This window comes from Bemisia tabaci, chromosome 3, assembly GCF_918797505.1.
Source record: "Bemisia tabaci chromosome 3, PGI_BMITA_v3".
NCBI classification, from domain to species: domain Eukaryota; kingdom Metazoa; phylum Arthropoda; class Insecta; order Hemiptera; family Aleyrodidae; genus Bemisia; species Bemisia tabaci.
Window position 1 is genome coordinate 36,971,387 of NC_092795.1, and position 22,014 is coordinate 36,993,400.

Genomic DNA, 22,014 nt, shown 5'->3' on the forward strand with positions numbered 1-22,014 from the left:
CGTGGAGTTGACTGAATGGAGCGTCTGGAGGACGGGCGGAGCGGAGTGGAAGCGGTCAGGAGTTTCACTCCAGTTCTGGAGTTATGAACGGAACCGCGACACCCGCTGGCGCCACCGCTGACGTCATCGGGATCCACCAGCTGGCTCCTCCAGCGCGTCGCTAGTAGGGTCCGTGCTCCTCGTAAAAAGCGGGGTCACATGTTCAGCGAGCTTCACGAAAAAGTTACACTTACGCTCAATCTGCAAGCTTAGCTCAGGTATACTGACTTAAATTTGCTGATTCTACATGTTTTTGTGCTATGCTAAAATAAAAGAAACAAATAAAATAATAATGAGAAATTACGACGAAATGAAATTAAATCAATAAAATGTAAGATCCAAAATTTTTACAGGGAGAGAAATGTTCCATTAGTTTAATTAAAAAGTTGAATGTTGTAGTAGAATGCTCTCTCTCTTCAACGAGAACTGGAGGGATTGGCTGATTTCCTTGCCGTAGAGAGGCTCTCGTAACAAGGATAAGGATAGCCGTCATGAAGAGACAGTGTTGTACATCAATTAGGATAAAACTCTCGATCGATTTTTGAAATTCAGAGATTGCCGGAACTATTGATTCGATCATCGTAATTTTTTTTAAATCTAAAATTCCGTCGAATGGACTACCTATACATTTTGCAACTAGGAACTACAATTTCTGGCTCATTAACTTAGAAACATCGTGTGTAGCATTAGTTTCCTAATGCACATGCGTGTTTTTACAGATGAGCCAGAAATTGTAGTTTCGAATCGCAACATGTAGACCTTTGCACTTAATTTTTTATGGAGTTTCTTTTTTTTCAAGTAATTGATCTTTAGAGCTTGGAGACGGGCATGAGTTAAAACCGCTCCGCTTAGATCTATGTCCACAAATTCTTTTGAGCCCATAGAGCGAAGGGAAAGACATCTTGAAAAAGAATCTCAAACCAGTCAAAAGTCGAGACAGTTTTGTTATGCATTTTCACCGACTAATAAGCACTCAAAAATGTGCCTTTCTCTTTTACATTCTCTAAAAAATATAATTTGTGACAAATAAAAATTAGTTGCTTTAGGCATTAGAGTAAGAGAATCAAAAATACTGTTTTTACAAACACAACTGTGTGACCGCTCTGTGTTTAATGCAATGCGTAGGCGCTTTGCGTTTCCCGCCAACCGCTGCGCTGCTGACCGCACTGCGTTCGACGCAATGCACGAAGTATTCGTGGAGTCTTGTAGGCGCTGATATGTGTTTCATGCTGACCGGCGCGCCGAGGACTTCTTTTCATCTCAAGTTCGAGTCACCATTGCTCTCTGTACCGCGCCGCTCCAGGCCAACTTGCGTGTTCGGTTTCTCTCTTAACTTGAGTAATGAAAGGTACTGTCTTTTGTATCACCGAAAGACGAAAAATTTAAAATTACTGTACTTAAATTCTCAGGAAATGAAAGATTTTGTCGCCTTTCCTCGTTTGCATTGTTTTTTTCTGAATCGGATTTGTTTTTTATACCTACATTAGAAAAAATTGCAAAATTTGCCGCCCCCTAAATTTGCCTCCATGGGCCGCGGCCCATATGACCACCCCCTAAACCCGGCTCTGGTTGGACTTGATTATTAATTTTTCTGCGGAGGAAGTTAAGAAAATATAGAGAGATGGAGGTGGTTGAGAATTAAGGTTATAAAATATCATAAACTATAACAAATCAAAACAAATAGGGCAAGTCAATGTTCATTTTAAAAAAAGGCAGTTGCTTATAGTTAGGTGAAGACAAATTACATATCCGTAAATATATCAAAAAAGTACACCACTTTTATTTACATTGTATCGAATCATGCGAATCGATCATAATATTACCTACAACTTTAATCAGAATTTAGAGATGAATTGCGCAGATTCAATTCCATGATTTTAACTCGCGATGAGCATTCATCCAAGCTTTAGAACAGTGACTCAGCTTTCCAATTCTGTCAATTACAGGAAACAACTACCGATACACTTTCAACAACAGAAAAGAGTAAAGAAATTAGTCAATCACTTCGCCAATTTTCCGCTCACTGAGCGACGGCGCAGTGGTGCTGGTGGTAGACATGAGGTCTGGTCTGGTGCGCTTATTGGCTTTCATTGATAGCGATCTGCAAATCTGCATACAGGTCATTCGGCGCGTTTGCCAGTCGAATGTAGCAGCCGTCCCGGTGCTTATTAGCTTAGAAATTAGTACTTCCATTCTGTCGATCACAATGGCACGAGAAAACCACATGGTCTTAAAGACTCGTTGATGTTTAAAGGAAAGGACCAACACCCAACTCTCTTGTGGCCCAACTTGCTAAGTATGAACTGAGACTAACCGTGTTTCATACCTATACCAATCCACAATTTTTTTCTAAGCCGATTATGAGCATCAAATAATGAATAAAAATTGCAACATCATTTGAAAAAATAATTCAAATAAATCTAACTGTTGAATATTTAAATCAACAAAGCTGATTGATTAAAGTAAAAACTGTACTACGATTTTCATGAATAACCAAGTTTTAAGTAATTTTTTAAGTACTCTGAGGTAGAACCGACTAAAGAATAAGTGGATTAAATTATTCGCTCTCCGGGCTTTTACTCTGATTAAATCTCAAAGCACGATAAGCTAATTCGTGACACCAGGCACCGACTATCAGATTTCTTTCAAAATTAAAAATTGAATCAAATAAACTGAATGATGAGCTCACCGTTGCTTTACTTTGCCAGGTGGCCTTTATTTCAAGGTGCTTGCCCCTGAAAAAACTGTGTGTGATGTTAATCTTTAAATTTTCGTTCAGCATAGACGCCGCCCATCTATAAAGACATTTGTCATTACGTTTTTTCGGATAAATAGTTTTTTTTTCTTGTTTTTTTTTTTTTTTTTTTTTAAAAAATTCACTATGTACCTCGAGGTCCAAACGTTCGTGTTTGTTCCAGCTTTAATTTTAATAGTGGTAAGTCTTGACGTCTGAATATTTCCTAGTCTCACTTGGGAGTTGGGTCGATTATTGCTCGCATGGAGGGCCAAGCCCACACTGAAAAAAAAATCTCTGTGTATTTACTAAGAAAAGGGTAAAATTACCAAGAATTCAGGGTTTTATTTGATCCCAGTTTTTTCTTGGTAAAATTACCATTTATGGAATTGGTAATTTTACCGAGAATTTTCGGTAAAATTATTGAACTTTCTCGGTAATTTTACTGGACCTTGGTAAAAACTCCAAAATTTTTTGTCGACTGTGGTATAATTACCGAGATAAAATGGCAAAGTTACCGGGAATTGATTACCAATAAAGGTGGTATTCTTACCTGGAAAAAACAGTAAAAATACCGGTTTTTAGGTAAGCTTACCAGTCTGATTTGGTAAAATTACCAATAATTGGTAAAAAAAGTGAGATGGTAAAGGTACCAACGGACCCTGGTAAAAACGCCGAGAATTTTTTTCAGTGCACTGAGAAAAAACTATGGCTTATAAACCTATTAGAGGTAAATATGGAACACCACTAATAGTAGTACCTCTACATATAATAGTAGCACATATACCTTAGTTATGGTACCTGTACCTCAATTAGGTACAGAGACCTTAGTATGGTTCACATACCGAGAATCATTAGTTTATTTACGACTATTATAGGTGTTCCATATTTACCTCTAATAGGTTTATAAACCATAGTTTTTTCTCAGTGTGCAACAAGGGGACAATTTGGGGCCCACCTCTGTCAACACAAAAAAACTACTTTTGAGTGAATCAATTTAAATTATGCATTTTTTATTATTTTTATTTTTTATTTATATATGTGTCAGCTGCTTATTTCATCAAGTTTTGTACACCTTGGTATACAAAACCTGTGATCTATGGTTGTTTTTCCCATTGGGCGATTTCAAAGTGATAAGCAGCAAGACACCCTTACAAAAAAATAAAATTACATGGTAAAGTCACCCTCCCACGCCAAACGTCCTGTTTGGACGTTTGGTGCATTATTCCTTCTTCCTTCCCGAGCAATCGTGACATCTGAGAGTGATACCACTATTCGGCCACGTAGGAGCTCGGGTTGCCTACACTGAAAACTGAAGGCGAACTGACAGTGAGGAGATGTGCGCCGTTTTTCAGGGTTTTCCCTAATGCTAAAAAAAAGTTCCTGGTGATGGCGGAAATACTTTTACCAGTTATAATTCGACTTTCACTCTCTTTCAAACGAGCGTTTAGAGTTTTAATAACAAAACTTCAATTCTAAAATTCACTTTTCTGTCCCCAGTTGTGTCCACGTTCGGAATCTTCAACCGACAGTCCATCACCCTCTGACGATTCACTAAGCAGCAAGTCAGCGCCTGACTTATACATCAACGCTCTGGAAACATTTGATGCCGCAAACCCCTCGAACACCGTCCACTGCTGCAGCAAACTGACCTCCGCCGTTCAAGCCCTGCTGAAGGACACAGACGCCCGCCGCTGGGACCAGCTCATGGCCCCCCTCTTCGCTTTCGCTAACACACGTAAAGATCTATTTCCAGATGTACAATACCGTCTTAACTTCTACCTCCCGTACATGCCCAGAATTGATGTCTTGTTCCAGCGTAAAGATGGCACGGTTTTTGTGTTTACATGGAATCTACCGCGAGTTTGCAAAGCTCTAAGGACAATCCAGAGGGAACACGAAGGCCAGATTTTTTATCGGCCCGTGAGAAAAGCAGTTACGCATACTGTAATTGGGGCCTTCTTCTTCGATAAAGTAGAAACTGGTCGATTTGGCGCGCTGAAAGGTGTTAATGCAAGGTTTCTTGTAGATACTTTTGATGAGAAGAAAGAAATAAGTATCAACGTGACTGCACAAAGGGATGGGAAGCGTTGGTCGTAAGTCGGTGTGCGACCGTCAAAGAAAAAATGTCTCTCATGTTGATTGTAGGTGAGTAAAAATGATCATCTTAAATATTTATCAGGAAATGATAGAAACTAATAATTATTCTGATTATTGGGATTCCCATAAACGTTTATTAAATATACTTACATATTTTGGTTTTTAATGATTTAGGAGCCTTTTAGCCTCTCTATTAAATGAGACACACCTCTTAAAAAATGCAAAATCAAATAGTCGACCTTTCATGCAACCATGAAAGGTCGACTCTTCTCCAATAAAGACAAAGGTACACTGCACGCAATGTTACAATATAATATCACTGAAGTAGTCTTGCTGTTTGAGTGGTCATTTTGACCAACTGACGGATAGACTTCTTCTGGGTGGGTAACATGTTCACTTGTGTTCAAGATGAATATCATGTTATTTCTGAAAATAAAATTCCATGGCTGTCAGACTGTAAAGTAAATATGTACAAATGCGTTCCAGTGTTTGTGAAGAAGAAGACGACACAAACTAAATGCTCAAAAAATAAATTATACATGTATATTTTATAAACGTACGCCGCTTTTTACATTGAAGTGAAATGCCTTCCTTCCTAAAATGTTTAATTTTAAGTAAAATTGTTCAGTAGTAGATTTTAAGCACTTTAATTGAACCATAAGGCTCTGTAAATATGAATATTAAGTGTTTTTTAGAAGTAATCGCCCCTAACAATATAATTATCCCGTTATAGTAAATATTGTGGATATTTAGTCAAAAAATGATCCGTACATCATTTGTTATTTTGCGAGGAGTTTGGAAAGGTGCTTGACTTGGAAACTTGAGACTTGGGAAAAACACCGTAGTCCTCAAATGTGGAAATGTTCAATTATTTGACGAAAAAAGCGAGCGCTCTCACGCTTTGTTCCAAAGGAATTACAGAAACTTTTCGAGTAAGCCGATCCTATCTCATCAGTGCAAAAAGCACAACTAAATCAATACTATACATTTTTGGGTAAAAGTCTCAGGTTCTGTATGCAGGCTGATATTCATCTTTCAATTCATTTCAATCACAACATACATATAGACTTGGGCTAATTTTATAGAAGCACATTTAATCGTGTTATAGATCTGTGCCGAGATAAATTTTAATTCAGGCAGCTGAAGCTTTAAAAAGCGTTGCGACATTCCTAATATTAGTAAAATGTTGTGCAATGAGAAAATGTCTCGATGGTGGAAATTTTGCACCCAAGTATCATAATGTTTACTCTTGAACGAGTTATTCTCCCTTTAATGTTTGTCGGGCATGGTATTTAACCATCTCCATATGTAGAAAAAACAAAGCACAATGGATTTGTGGGTCCTACACTCCATAGTTGTGTCTATTTTCATTGCAGCAACGGTGCGTGGAATTTTTTCTAATTTTTGTACCTTAATCTTTCTATTTATTTAAATCAAACTTCCAATTTCTTTAGAACATGGGTTCAAGTGAAAAATCAGAGTCTTTATTACAGAAACCACTACTTGCATCAAGAAAGAAGCTTCATTATGTTGAGTCAAATTTTAGTCGTGATACTAATTTATGTGCTGTGTTGTAATTTTGCAATTGTTTATAAAACGTTAAATCGTTTAAAACGTTTTTGTTCATTATTTCAAGAACTACCATACTTATTATGTGGTGAATTCATCATAACATTTTTGCTGTGTGCGACAAGATTTTGCTGAATCACAAGATTTTGCTGAATCACAAGATTTTACAGAAATTGAGAATTTTACAGAAGCATGAATTTGGTTTGCAAAGGTGGCAGCTTCAATAAATGGCTCAGTCTAACCTCTGCAAAGGTATTTTCATCTACAAGATCTCCGATTAATTTGAAAATTTAATGGACCTTATTTTTTGGCATTCATTGTTTACAGTGGAGTGTAGGCAACCAAACGAGCTCAAAAGGTATCTCAACATCTGAAGACAGATCAGAGGGGTACATCCGGGCACTGGAAACCTTTGATGTGAACAACTTTAAGAATAGCTGCAAAGTCCTGACATCAGCCGTTAAAGCTTTGCTTGAGTTGTTTGATCCAACACGATGGGATCAACTGGACGCTCCATTGTATGTGCTCCCCAAACTTCGACAGGAATCTTTTTCAGATGTTACGTATCATCGCTGTTGTAGATTGGGATCCGGCACAGGTACGGAAAGTCCAAGAAATTTTTATCAGTCAAGTCCATGCGCAGTACTGAAATTGGAGTCTGAAAAAACAAACCAAGAGCATCGTCACAAAATTTACTTTTACAACTTACTTTTTGAGAGAATAACATAATTGCTTTTTCTCGATGGTCTTTTGTTGAATTATCAAAGGATTTAGAATTGAAAAGAAGAAAAGCAAGTGATAATAAGTTTCCTCTATTTAAAGCTACGTACAAACAGCAAATATGGAGCAATACATCCGCTTTGTTCCTAATCTCTTACATAATTCCAAATCGATTCAGTTCGTGACAATAGCATTGATTTAGACTAAGTGCATCTCTTCCAGCGAAAATGGGTTATGTCTGACTAAAATTTAATTACGATATGCCCATCAGTTAGGTTCATTTGTTTTTGAGTTCTGGGAAGCCAAATAGAAATTTTGTGCGCGCAACGTGTCAAATATCGTAGTAACATTGCATGATGCCAACGATTACGCTGTCACCGATCATGGTGTTAACAAACAGAAAAATAACTCCCTCATAATTAAAATCAAAAACTAATATCAGCCTCCAGTTGGGGGCTAGGCCGCATACAATTATGTCACGTTATGTTAGGATAGGTCAAGTTAGGAGGTTATGAATTAGCTCATAAAGGTTAGGTAAGGTAAGGTGACTTTGGGTCGGATCAAGTAAGTGAAGTTGGGTTGGGTATAATTGGGTATGATTAGGTTAAAGTAGCTCAATAAGATTGAGAAGGAGTAAATAATGCAAATGATACAAGAATAACAAGACTTGTGTTTCAAAATATGTTATGAAAGGAAGTATTAGGTTTCGTTGCTGTCATAATCGTTTATATCCGTGCCCATTATTTCTTAATGGGCAGAATTTTTCAATTTTGAATATTCAAGTTTCAAAATATCTACAGTAACTTACAGGAGTGACGTAGACGGGGGAGGGGGGGGGTCAAGAGGGTTCAACCCCCCCCCCCCTTAGCCTCGTTAATTGTACCTATTTTTCTACTTTTGGAGGGCAGACATAAAATATTATCAGGGATGTACACAAAATAATGCAAATGGACTCCCCTCCCCCCCTTATAGAATTCCCACATAGGCCACTGACTTATCGTAAACTGTTTGTTCACACCATACTGAGTAATTAGTCTTACATCGTGACGTTTTCTTGTCAGTACAAAAAATTTTCTTTTTTCATTTTATTTTCACTCAAAAATGCTGATTAGAAATTAAATCGATCTTTTCTAGTGCTCCGAGTCGATATATTGATATACAGGGTCGACGGATTGACTTTTGCCATCAACCGCTGGCCGATTGCAGAACTGATGGATTCTTTTAAAAAGAACTCACGAATAAATGAAACTGGGCTATTTTATCGAAATGATAATCAGCTAATCAAGCATGCAGTATTTGTTGGGTTCATTTTCAATCGAACAGCTTCCTCCAGACGGCATGGGAGCAAACTGTTAGGTTTTACTGCGACTTACCTCCTGGATAGTTATGACAAAGAAAGTAGTTTCGTAGAACATGTAATGTATTAAAGGATTGTCGTAATTTAGTAAATAATAAAAATAAAAGACATTTCATTACTTACAATTTATTTTATTCAATTTCTACATTCTATGCGCATTAATTTTGTCCGTCATTTTGAGAGCAAAATTACCTCTATGCATGCAATGTATAATGTCCCAGTATCCGATATTTCTGCGATCGAAATATGTAAGAGAACATCGCCCACATTTCGGCACCATGTACAACTACCCTATATTCTAACTTCAATAAGAAAAATATATTCACATTTTCAGGTTTAATGAAAAGTTTTAAAATAAACATTTAAAGACCTAAAATCGAATGATTTCACAATGCCAATGACATTTTTTAATACAACTTAGGTTGTTCTGAGGTTAAATTTGAACATTTATTCCCGGGATAGATGTAGCCTCCCTTTTATCTGATATAAAATCTACGTTTCCCATCATTTTTCTAACTTAATTTTAAAGAACCCTCTGATTCTGAAATAGTTTTTTTTGCGTCACGATAAAACGAATCTCCGTAATTCATGACTGCACTAAAATGATCATCGGTTGCTGTTTGAATGGTGAAAACTTAGTTCATTTTAAAGAAAAAGAGCGACGCCAAAAACGGCCGTTTTTTGGCACAATCTGGGCCAGAAGGGATTTTTCTGAAACCGGGCCCAAACGATACCTTATGATACCCTAAAACTCTGGTAAAAATTTTAGCTTGAGTATAAGCACCGTTTTTGAGAAATGGGGGGGGCAAAGTTGCCAAATCGCCATCATTCTGGACAGCATTTTTACAGCAAAAAGACGGGAAAAATGGACGAAAAAGTTACACTATTGATGGATTTGGGCTGTTTTTGGCCCCCGTGCATGTGACTGTGTTCAGTTTTAAAAATTTTGGACGTACAGTGGTCCAAAATGGGGAGAAATCGTGGACGGATAAGGATTCTTTGTCAAACTTTTTAAAAATGGAAGTAAAATTATTGGTCTCCTGCAGAGACCATGGGGAACAATGTTCTTATCGGTCTTCAATGCATTCAATTGAGTTCAGTTGATCAAATTTTCATCGCACAATGGTCCAAAAGGGGAAATCAGTGGACAAATTAAGATCTTCTGCCTAACTTTTTAAAAATGATGTACGACTATTGGTCCCCTGCAGAGATCATGGGGAACAATGTTCTTATCAATGCATTCAATTGGGTTCAGTTTATCAAATTTTCATCGCACAATGGTCCAAAATGGGAAATTAGTGGACAAATTAAGATCTTCTGTTGAAATTTTTGAAAAATAACATGGAACTATGAGGTTTTTCACTAGATTCGAAAGGTGTAAATTCAAAATAAGTTAGTAGCCAATAAAAGGTATCCATGTTCACTGTTTTGAACTGAACAAATGAGGTCTGGAAACGGTAATTCAGGAGGAACTTAGCTTTTGGATCCTTAAAATCCGGCTAACTGGGTGGTTTTTGTCCTAGTTAGTTGTCAGAGAATAATTTTAGTTAGAATAATACTTTACCATAAATCCTTTCTAAGGATTTAGGAAAGGTTAGGTTAGGTTAGGTTAGATTTCAACAAAAGATCTTAATTTGTCCACTAATTTCCCATTTTGGACCATTGTGCGATGAAAATTTGATAAACTGAACCCAATTGAATGCATTGATAAGAACATTGTTCCCCATGATCTCTGCAGGGGACCAATAGTCGTACATCATTTTTAAAAAGTTAGGCAGAAGATCTTAATTTGTCCACTGATTTCCCATTTTGGACCATTGTGCGATGGAAATTTGATCAACTGAACTCAATTGAATGCATTGAAGACCGATAAGAACATTGTTCCCCATGATCTCTGCAGGAGACCAACAATTTTACTTCCATTTTTAAAAAGTTTGACAAAGAATCCTTATCTGTCCACGATTTCTCCCCATTTTGGACCACTGTACGTCCAAAATTTTTGAAACTGAACACAGTCACATGCACGGGGGCCAAAAACAGCCCAAATCCATCAATAGTGTAACTTTTTCGTCCATTTTTCCCGTCTTTTTGCTGTAAAAATGCTGTCCAGAATGATGGCGATTTGGCAACTTTGCCCCCCCATTTCTCAAAAACGGTGCGTATACTCAAGCTAAAATTTTTACCAGAGTTTTAGGGTATCATAAGGTATCGTTTGGGCCCGGTTTCAGAAAAATCCCTTCTGGCCCAAATTGTGCCATTCTTGGCGTCGCTCTTTGCATTAAAACGAAGCACGACTGAACCTCGTTTTGCAAATTATCCTGCTCTCATGACACGCGGCTCATGATGCGGGAGCCGCCAATTTCCACCCCATGAGACGAACGAATCAAATGTGAACGGGCGGCAAAACAAACAACCGAAATTAATGAAGTCATCAGACCTCGAGTCGTGCCGCGGGCTAATTCCGCATTTTCACATATTTTTCACTAAATCGTGGGGTCGATCAAGGCGTAAGAAATCGGATTGGTTACGCGTGGGGCAGTTTCCGCAGTCGGGCTCGTGGTGGCACGTCCCCGTGGCTCCCGACCAGTGGCAGCCGTGAAATTGCCCGCCGTTAAGTTAGACGTCCGGCGTTAGTTCCGCATTAAAGGCCAATTCAGTGATAATTAATGTTGCGACACCCCACTACCCTCTTTACACCCGTTTTGGTGGGAAACACCCACGGTTGTCTGAATATAGAAGTGATACGTAATCGAGAATATTGGGAATAAAGTCTGAGAGCCAATTTCATCAGAGAGTTATCACATTTGAAGAGTAGAAATATATAAAAAAAAACAAACTTGTAAGCATAATCAAGTACTGCTATGACTGTCATTTTCTTTGCAACGGCCTCAAATTAGATCCTTCTATAAACACACTAAAAAAAAGTATGACTCTGAAACCCATAAAAAATGGCTCGGAGATCCATAATTTCTATCCAAAGTAACTTACCGTCTACAGTATAGCTTTCTGAGCCATACTTTATTGGTCGTGAATCTTTAAGCATGGCTCCACGAACTATATTTTAGAGCTCCATGATCGGCCGGTAAGTCACTCCTCCCATACTTGTTTTTTGAGTGCGCGTTTTTCTCCGACGATAATCTACGTATATAGATCGAGTGAAAGCTTTTCGAAAATGAGGGCAAAGTAGACAAAAAAAATTGCGTGGATCCCAAAAAACGGAGTCGAAGAATTTGTTTTTCTATAAAAAAAAAATATTCGCCCAGACGGTACATAATAATTATCGTCTTTAAAACTTCTTAAGGTCATCTTTTAGGTGTAGAAACGGTCATGTATTCAAGATCTCTGCTGCCGTGCAACGCAAGAACGCCGTAAACGTCGTTTTAATTTGTTTGGAAACAATGTATCATAGAAGAAATACTACTTGAGTACCTTGGGACAATGTTTTTACAGAATTTTTTCGCAAATAATGTCAAGAACTAAACCTGAAAATTGGAGGTGCATGGGCAAAACAGTTTTTATTTTATATACAGTTAAGTTTCAAAAAACGCAGGAAAATCTTGATGGATTTACGGCGTTTTTGCTTAGCACGGTAGCCTGATTATATATATCTCGAATGATTATATAAATCTAGCAACTATGTTTTGATGACCACCCATGCGATTCGTGCCGCTCGTGTTTCAGCCCCTTTCACCTAGGGCCAACTTATTTTTTCAAAACTTCGGTTTAATTCGTCACCAGCCACTTATCATAAGAGCATAGACCCATGTATCACCTCCTTCCTCTTATTTTAATCGCCGGTTCTGTTCCCCAAAGCGTAGATCCATAGTCAGTTTAAAACTTCAGATTGATTAATTTCCGGGGGAAGAATTTCAAGTCACGGACATGATTCACTACTTTTCTTGGGTACAGACGAGAAGATGAGTTAAAAAGCTAGTGCTGGTAAATTGACCTCAGTTGCTATATAAAGTATGCAGTAAGTTGGTTTAAAATGAAAATAATAATACTGAAATAAGATGTTTCTTGCGGTGCAAAGAAACTGTATAATAAAATGTTCCTGATAACAGTAGGTATTTATGATTTTTTTCATAACGCCAGAGGCGCGAAGCGTTTCGGGGGGCTGGATCGCGTAGCCGTCAGGGCCATAGCCCCCAGTTCTTTACCTTGAGGGGACACGCTTACTTTTCTTACCTTGCGTTTGAGTCTCCAAGGCATATGTGCGTCAGTTTTTAATGTTTGCGTTTTACTTCCAAAGTGATCAGGGGATAGCCTCCTAGTGTACATCGATTTTTCGTAAAAAACCAGTAAACTTTAAGACTAAACGCTTATTTTTATTATTTCACCAGATTCGTATCTTCGACATTTTTTTTTTTTTTTTTTTTTTTTTTTTTTTTTTTTTTTTTTTTAACGCGCCTGCCCACCAAAAACACACCATCCACCAAACTAAACCATAACTTCGCAAAAAATATCACGATAACAACATTTGGTGGCCCGCATGACATCTATACGTGGTTATTTATTCAACAAAAGAAAAAAAAATGATAAAGCTCAGGATTTTTGACCCTCCCCGTCAGAGAGTAGGACAACGTTTTGATCAAATCATATGAATAAGGCAGTTTGCACTTATGCACTTTTGCGGTCCATTTTTACCCTAGTTGGTCGGATTATTGTGCAGTCTGTAAGTAAAGCGCGTGAGACAGCTAATGAAATTCACCAAAGTGGCTGTCGCGTAAACTCTGCTTCGCTGTAAAAGCAGCAGTCTCATTCCGAGGGTAAATATGTCACCCGCACTCCTCAGTCAAAATGCAGGGGAAACATTGCGAGGACAGAAAAAATAATCACCCCTAATCCCAGTTCCATTCATTCTATTAGCCAAAAGATGGATCGAGGGTTGCCGTAAATACCATGAATTAACGGAAAAAATATTTCATACGCGTGAAATTGGGGGAAGTATCCCTCGAAGCTAGGTTTTTTTTTCTAGCAGGAAAAAGTAAGAGTTGCGATGACATTATTAAGCTAATGAATAATCCATCATTATAGGTTACTATGCAGTACGTAATTTATGAATATTGGAATAAATTTCAGGTATTTGCACAGCTTTTTCCTTCTTTTCACATTGAAAGCGGTTACAGAGGGGAAAAGAGAAACTCGAGGGTAGGTAAGGAGGGAAAGGGAGCGGGGAGAGAAAGACAGAGATTGAAGAGTACTGCGTACAACCAACTGCTAACCAGTTTTATATTCTGTGCGAAAGTTTTCTCAGATTCTTCAGTTTGCGAGTCGAAAAAATGAACATTTTTTAAACTTATTCAATAGACATAATTACCATATACTGAGTAAAGTCAAGTACAACGTCCTTTTGATATCAAGCGCTGGTTTATGGATCTGTTTACACCCGTACTCATAAAATAGAAACAACAAAAATTAAGTGTATATAAACTTAAATTTGGTTCAGTGGATTGTTGCTTATTTCTAAGACAAACCGAGCGTTTCAAATAATTTAAATTGTAGAGTTGAGGTTTTTCAGTTAGTTTGGAACTTAAATAATTAATTCGGAATGATAACAAAATTAAACGGAAGGAAATATATTAGTCTTTGTCACTCACAACTTGCACTTATGCTTCACTATTGTAAGTGAAATAATAATTAACGACTAAGTTTTTCTGCGTGCAACGAACAATTTTGCCGAAAAATTGTTGTTTTTTAAACCCATATGAACTTAAACGGGTAAATTGATCACTTGCCTCTTCCTCTGATAAGCTGACAAATAATTCTTATTTGAGTCAACATAGTAACTTCAGAAAGCATTATCACCGAGAAAATGAGCGAGTGCAAAAAAGCGGTCAGAATGCCAGTACTTAGTTAGTAAATAAATTAGGACTTCTCCAATATTAAATTACCGATCGGAAACTTTAAAACTGTGGGAATAGTGATAGATCGGAAGGAAAGAGACTAATGACAACAGAGAAGAAACGGAAAAAGGAATTTCGAGTCTACATCACTAAATTTGGAGCGCTGCTAAATCGGATTGGATCATTGAATACCAACCAGTCAATAAGAGGATTAATACAGGCTTAGCAGGGAAAATTCTTATTTTTTTCATACTGAACTTACAAGAAACTGGAGAATCAATCACCACTAAATAAAATCGGTGTGACAACCGGATCTGATCCGTTTGAGCAATCCTTTTTGTCGTTTTTAAGCAGATTAAGCGTAATTTCATTGTTTGAACTTATATTTGCCGGACTGTGAAATGGACGATCCAAAAAAATGGACATTGCGACGAGTCTTTCGATCAAACTTATGGAATCCCCGTCTCCATTGTGGGTAGTCAAGATTACCGGCTTCCGTCTGTCTTTCCATCAAAACCCAAATAGATTCCTTTGTTACATTAAATTTTAAATAAAATGCTTACAATATCACATACAATTTATTCTATAAAAAAATCGAGGTTTATCTTCATTTATTTCATATGAAAGAGGTGTCCCTTTGTAACATTTCCTCTTTCTTACCGGAAAATGCCAATTATTTCGAATTTACTGACGAATGACTTAGTATTGACGGTTGAAGTAAATGGATTAACATTTTTCTGTGAAAATGGAGTTATACTTTTAAACTTCAGCCATAATGACCCATATTGTTAAAAATATTGGACCCCTGCAATTGATGAAAACTCAGTTAGGTACAAATTTTTTTTCTCTCTTTCTTTCTTTTTTGCTTCGAAAAAGGGGAAAAAATCGAGTTGCGGGAAGTACTGTCGCCATGTGTCTGGAACGGGCCACCAAAAATCCAAACAACTCCCCCCCTCCCCCCGGAGCCGCTAGCGACTGACAGGGGAGGCGGCTAGACCGGGCCACCCGCACCCATCATCCTAGCTCTTATAATCAGGATATTAAACCTACCTATCGGTATTACCTCGTTCAAACATTGTTTTCCGCGCAGTTTCCACCAAACAAGCACCGGTAAAACTAATCTGCTTCCATGCTATCGAATGATATGCGATACTTTGAAACCTTACTTTTGGTCCCAAACCTTCAAACAACGATAACGGTTTCGCAGTTTTGCTACTATTTTTAACCTATATATCGATAACCATCTTAATCTATAGGAATCTAATCCAGTCGCACTTGAGCGTGTCAATTTCACACCACTCTAGTAATTTTATCCTTAGACTTCTCTCTTTTATTCGTTGCCCAAGTTTTGACGTGTTTAAGGACGCAAGTTTTTTTGTAAAATAAATAAAAAAAGGAAAAAAAAACTACTTGACCTTTCGTCTAACGGATTTTATCTATTCGATTTTAAACGAGCAAAAAAATCAAGGGATAATGCAAATCGGTTGACAAAACTTGAATGTGCAGAAAACAAACTCCTCTTATTGTTTGGGGTGCAGACAGAGCAAAGGGTGTTTGTCAACAAGAGGTGGTTCAAAATGTTTTGAGTATAGGTGAAACGGGCACTGCGCCCCTGTCCCAAATAGGGTCTTCATCCTGGCGGCATTGTTGCCTTATCAGCTGTTTTATGATGTAAGCAAGACGGCTGACTAATTCAATACTGAACATTTAGCCATAGAAATAAAAAATAGCCGTATTAGCAATATCAGTCACATGGTTATTTTAGTTTATTTATTTTTTGTGTACAATTATATAAATTGAGATAAATATACTGCGTGATAATATGTGACTCAAATGATATTGTTTTCACGTATTTTATACAAAACTGTAAATGCTTTCTATATTTAGATGGCGAATCTTTTCAAACCTTTGTCTAAGGTCCAATCCTATCATCTTACGATTAAAAATTTAATTCATATTTCGTCCTTTTTTTCTAAAAACGATTTATTATGACTAAAGCTTTGAAAGCCCCTACTACAAAATTTTTGTCCGAAGTGGGGCCATAAATCGTCGGCTGAACATAGCTCCTACCATAGTATACATTCGCTCTTTAGAATACATCTGAAAATCGATATACCTTCTAAAAACGTGATCTTTAACAGTTTGATAAAGTGATTATTTGAAGCATCAACCGTTTTCAAGTAACAAAGCTGATCCCAACTTAATTTGCAATAAAATTAAAAATTAAAACATTAAAATTAAAATTTTCCCGCAAATTCGTTGTTTACGTGTTGTCATATTTTCATAATATGCCTTTGGCAATTTCGAAGTAAAATCCGGAGTGAATCTCACCCCGGAGTCAACGTTTCCTCCAAAATACTCGGAAGATAAGAATGAGAAGTGAAACTCGTTATCCGTAAGAGCGAACTTTTCTCCTTGAAATGAGAAAAGTTCGCTCCTCAACAGCTGACTTCACTCCGTAAAAAGAGTGGACTCCGCAACGCACTCATGTCGGTTTTTTTTTAGGAGATAAATAGACTTCAGAGTGAAATGTATTCCAGATTCCGATGCTTGACACTGATGTGGCCACTGCACGGAAAAAATGGATTGCTAAATTAACAATTAAATTGTTGACAAAATATGTCCAACATGTTACAAATGTACATTTTACAATGGTGGAAAGCTAATTTAACCACGGGGGCGGTTAAATTACTATTTTTTTATTGTAAAATCTACATTAAAACATGATGGAAACTTGTTTTAATTACAAAATTGTTAAATCAGCAATATAATTTTTTTCCGTGCGGATCTACTCAAAACAGAATTGGCAACCGCGTTACATTAAGGTGATTTTACACCGTTTCAGAAGTTGAGTGGTCGTATTGACCAGGTGCACCTAAGCGTGCCGGTCGGCTGGTCCCCGCCGCGCCGTGCGCCATCCCTCAAACCGAAACGCAGGGATTGTCATCGGGATCACCGGGACAATGGGTGCATTTACAGAGTGTCGCCTCCGGCCCTCGTCCCTTCTCCTACGTCCCCCACCCCACCCAACCCCTCGGCACATTAAAGACCCCCATGACCCCGTCCGAAATTGCACCTCACCAGTGCCAACTGGTGACAATCCCAAAGTCCAACTTTGGATTCGTCAGCAAACGAGGTTATTTCCAGTTTTCCACAATTTGGCAACTGCGAGATGATTGATGCTACAACGAGTGATTATTCATCGGATTTTCGGGTGTTGAACGAGGGGTAGGTGAGTTTATCACACCCGGATTGGCAACGGTGGCGTACCTGTTAAAGGGCTTTCTGGAGTCGGCGGGGCCTTTGTTCGCGGTCATTTGAAAGGTTAAACGCTTTAAAATACGAATTTAAAAAGAGGGAGTTAAGCCAGCGAATCCCTTCGAATTAAAACTATCAAAAAAGTGCTATCAATAGGGTTTAGTCTTCAATCTCGATATTTTTACGTTTCATGCGTGAAGTATTCATGCAGTCTTGTAGGCGCTATGCGTTTCACGCCGACCGCTGCTGACCACACTGTTTGGCGCAATGCGTGAAGTATTCATGCAGTCTTGTAAGCGCTATGCGTATCATGCCGACCGTCGCGCCGCTCCGTTCCAGGTCAAATTGCGTGTTTGGTTTCTCTCTTAACTCGACTAATTAAAGGTGTTGTCTCTTGTATCACCGAAAGACGACAAAATTGGAAATTACTATACTTTCATTCTCAGGAAATGAGAGATTTTGTCGTCTCTTAGTTCGTAATTTATTTTCTGAATCCGATTTTTCCTCTCTTTTTTTGATACCTACATTCAAAAAGATTGCAAAATTTGCCGCCCCCTACATTTTGCCGCCATGGGCCGCAGCCCATGTGGCCACCCCCTTAATCCGGCCCTGAGTTATTATTATTTTTTGTGGCGAAGCTCTGAGGCTCTGATGATGGCTCGGGGTGGGTCGAAAAAACTTTTAAGTTATGTAAGTAAAAAATACCTAAATAAATGTACAGTGCCCAGATTTTAAATTTAATTTTTTAATTCTAATCAGAGGTACTACTCCAAAAATGTTTGAAAGTTGAAGTTGTTTCATCGAGCAATCAAAGGCATCTTGCTTTACTCAGCAGCACAGTAACAACACCTCCGTTTTACCTCCATGTTCGAATATTATCCTACTCTCGGAAACGATGATCAAAGTTTTCAATTCGAAATTAAGGTTAAGTTTGCCGCAGGTCCCTCTTGAACTTCTTCACCTGGATCCTGGATACGGAGTGTCCTTAATGTTGGAGAATGGGATGCAAAAGAGTCGTGTCGTGGCGGACGTCCATCAAAGGATCCAAATTAGGTGCGGATTTATTAGCCTGAGTATATCAGATGAAGCTTATAATTTATCGTCCGTAATTCTCATTCACTCGACCCAAGAAGCGCAAGTGCCTCAATTAATGTCCCTGTAGGTAAATAGCCTTATGCCGATGAGACCGTAGACATCATTAGGAAAGTTGTCGGATTTAAGGAAAATAATTGCATATGTTTAATCAACTAAAAAATCAATGTTTAGTTTTATTTGTTCGACTTTTTAGTTTGAATGGTTGAAATTCTTATTCAAAAATTCTACCAATAAAACTCAAAAACAGAGACATGTTCTTCATATACCTTTCTGTATTTTAATCTTGCATTTTACTGGCTACGTCTAGGGTATTTTACATTAAATGTCTAATTTGAGGGCAAGAGGCACTATTAGGTAATTTGTTCCTTCTCAAAAAATCTATCTTGCAACCCCTAAAATGAAGCTGAGAGCATCCGAGCGTGAAATATTTCATTAACTCAGTCAAATCGAATCGAAGTCTGTTAATTTTCGCGATCAGATATTTTAAATTTCAAAATATACTTTACAAAACAGATTTGTTGAAATTTAAATTTCATTCAAAAATTTAAAGTGAAAATAGTAATTGAACATTGGTTTGACATATCGATGTAATCTCGCCATGGATTCTCATTCAATAATAAATTTTCTTAGACTTAGGTGGTATTTTATTTAAAGAATTTAACGATTTTTATTTTTGAATTAATTTATCTTCTTAAAATTTCGTTGTTTCACTACAATTTAGATCTTGTCAGAGTACCTAAAATTGGGCTAGGTTTAGAAGACTGTCTCATTCCAAGACCTCTACGCTCAGGACTTCACATGTGGAATAATTTACATTAAAAACAACAATTTATAATAAGTTAATAACTGTATAGATTTAAGCATTCATATCTGTATAATTTAAAAAATACTAGCCTCTTGCGTGCAGAATCTTGTGGCTTAAAGTAATGTCACTCCCCTTCAAATGGACAAGATATTAAAATCTCTTGTCAGTTCTGAATTGATGTAATTAAAAAGATAACAACAGAGAGAATAGTCGATCATTAACTTGGGATTGTTCGAGAACATTTTTGACAATCGCAGAAAAACTATGGTCAGCACCAGAGCTCGAGATTTAATGACCAAGCTCGTTTGAATCTATTGAATCGACGGAAATACACACTATGAGGGACAACTCTCTGAGGTCCGTATTACAAAACGCTTTACTCATTAATTTCAATGATTATTTCGCCGAGATAGTTATTTCTTGCTCGGTCCGACAATGACGATCCCCTTTTGGTCTTAGCAGCTTGGCAAAGTTGCGTCCCCCATGGGAGGTCCGTCCCAGCTCAGTCATTGTTCATCTCGACTTCACCGCCAGATTGCTAGTTTTCCTCACGAACCGTAATAAAATGCTTGCGGATAAATTGATTATTTCAAGCGAAATGACAACGTTGCTCAAGTTTGACGCTCGAGGGTCGCGACTCTCCAAGGGATGGAAATAAATAGAATCGCGCAGATCGCAGAAAAATTCGCCTGGATGATTTCAACGAGCAGCAAATCGGTGTCTGCCTCTTGATTAAAACTAAACAAGAGCCCACTCAAAAGCAAGGGGGTTGATGGAGTTTTTCAGCGGCTGCGTGGGGCGGTAAGAGCTTAGGGGCGTTATTTTCGGGGTGCGGGGTGTTCACTTGCGTCCTGCGTGCTCAGAACATTTTCTTTTAAAGAAAGAAAACAGGTGGGGAAAATATATCTGGAAGATGTTTGTTCATCGAATCGTCATCAAGTCTGATTGAGAGCTAAGTCGCGGGATGTAGGGTCGGGACAGAGACGGATGGAAAGGTTTGGGTTGAAAATAAGTAATGGAACATTTTCTATAATCCTTAACAAATAGTGAAGCAAGTGAAACAAGGAACAAGTTTCGTCGAACTGATCAGCTCGCCATTGCAAATTAGATGCATTAACATTTCAGGAGGGTGTTCCCCGTACCTCCCTTACGCCCCCCCCCCCCGGTCAAAGTTTCTGGATCCACCTATATACATCACCTACCGTCGAACGTCTGTCTGATGACAGGTCCAATCTTTTGTGCCGAGCCGCGATCGTTGAGGATTTCGCAGAAGCGCCGGCGCATGAAAACTTAGGATGGACAGAGTGACCGTCCACGTCGAACTTGCGGAACTCGTACACGAGTGCAATTCTGATTTATGAGTCGAGTTTCGTGGGTGATTTTCAATGTGGAATTCGAATCTGCAAACTGGAAAGGACAAAATAGGAAAAAAGACCTTTTTTTGACACTTTTTTGGAGAAATTCATTTTCAAAGTTGAATTACATTTTGTAATAAGGAACCACTATCTCTGGTTCTTCCATAAAAGCACCTTTCTGCATAGGGAAACCGATGGCATATATGTTATTTCTAAAATGAGCCAGACATAGTGGTTCCTTATTGCATAATGTGGTCCAGTTGATGCTTTCCCTATTCAAGCCGATGTTTTGTCTCAAGTAAGCCATTTCATAACCCCCTCCACCCAGGTACCTTACGTAATTAATGGATGGCCCCTCCTTCCTAGGAGATGTCAATTTTCCAATACTTTCCGAGAAAGACCTCCTGAAACCACCCCAATGTACTCGGAAGACCTAAACCCCTGGAAAAGTGGGGGCCACGCTGATTTCATAAAAATTTCTCTAGCTATGCGTATCAGTGGCGAGGCGTGAACGATCGACGATCGATATTTCCGCATTTCAAGCTATATGTTAAAGAATCTATTATTAAAGGTGTTCGTTGCGGACACCCTGATTCTCAATCCTTTTCCATAGGTTTAAACGGCAGATCAATCGATACATCGCAAAGCAAGCCACGCCACACTGAAAAAAAATTCTCGGCGTTTTTACCACGGTCCGTTGGTACCTTTACCATCTTTTTTTACCAATTATGGGTAATTTTACCAAGACAGACTGGTAGGCTTACCTAAAAACCGGTATTTTTCCTGTTTTTTTTTTTTTTTTTTAAGGTAAGAATACCACTTTCATTGGTAATCAATTCCCGGTAACTTTGCCATTTTATCTCGGTAATTCTACCACAGTCGATAAGAGATATTGGCGTTTTCACCAAGGTCCAGTAAAATTACCGAGAAAGTTCGATAATTTTACCTAGATTTCTCGGTAAAATTACAAATACCATAAATGGTAATTTTACCAAGAAAAAACAGGGATCAAATAGAACCCCGAATTCTTGGTAATTTTACCCTTATCAATTATCCCAATTATAATACCCTTATCTGAGATTTTTTTTTCAGTGCACTGATGCGTATTAACTTCAAAAAAGATGCTCCCGGAGTTC

At 38.1% G+C, this 22,014-nt stretch overlaps 1 protein-coding gene across 4 annotated transcripts; it reads left to right on the plus strand.

Annotated features, from left to right (window-relative positions):
• Positions 1-121: 121 nt before the first annotated feature.
• LOC109042547 (uncharacterized) lies at positions 122-8,644 on the plus strand. Of its 4 annotated transcripts, XR_011899547.1 has the most exons (5): positions 122-257; positions 1,165-2,335; positions 4,274-4,921; positions 6,770-7,040; positions 8,297-8,644. XR_011899547.1 is itself a non-coding variant. In XM_019059353.2 (3 exons), exons 1-2 carry the CDS (start codon positions 2,921-2,923, stop codon positions 4,871-4,873), a joined length of 654 nt encoding a protein of 217 aa, XP_018914898.2. In that variant the 5' UTR covers positions 2,697-2,920; the 3' UTR covers positions 4,874-4,921; positions 6,770-8,644. The 4 variants fall into 4 exon arrangements, 2 of the variants coding, with proteins under 2 accessions (XP_018914898.2, XP_018914901.2); XR_002010083.2 differs by lacking the exons at positions 122-257; positions 1,165-2,335 and adding an exon at positions 2,697-2,974; XM_019059353.2 differs by lacking the exons at positions 122-257; positions 1,165-2,335 and adding an exon at positions 2,697-2,974 and having other exon boundaries at positions 6,770-8,644.
• Positions 8,645-22,014: the final 13,370 nt, after the last annotated feature.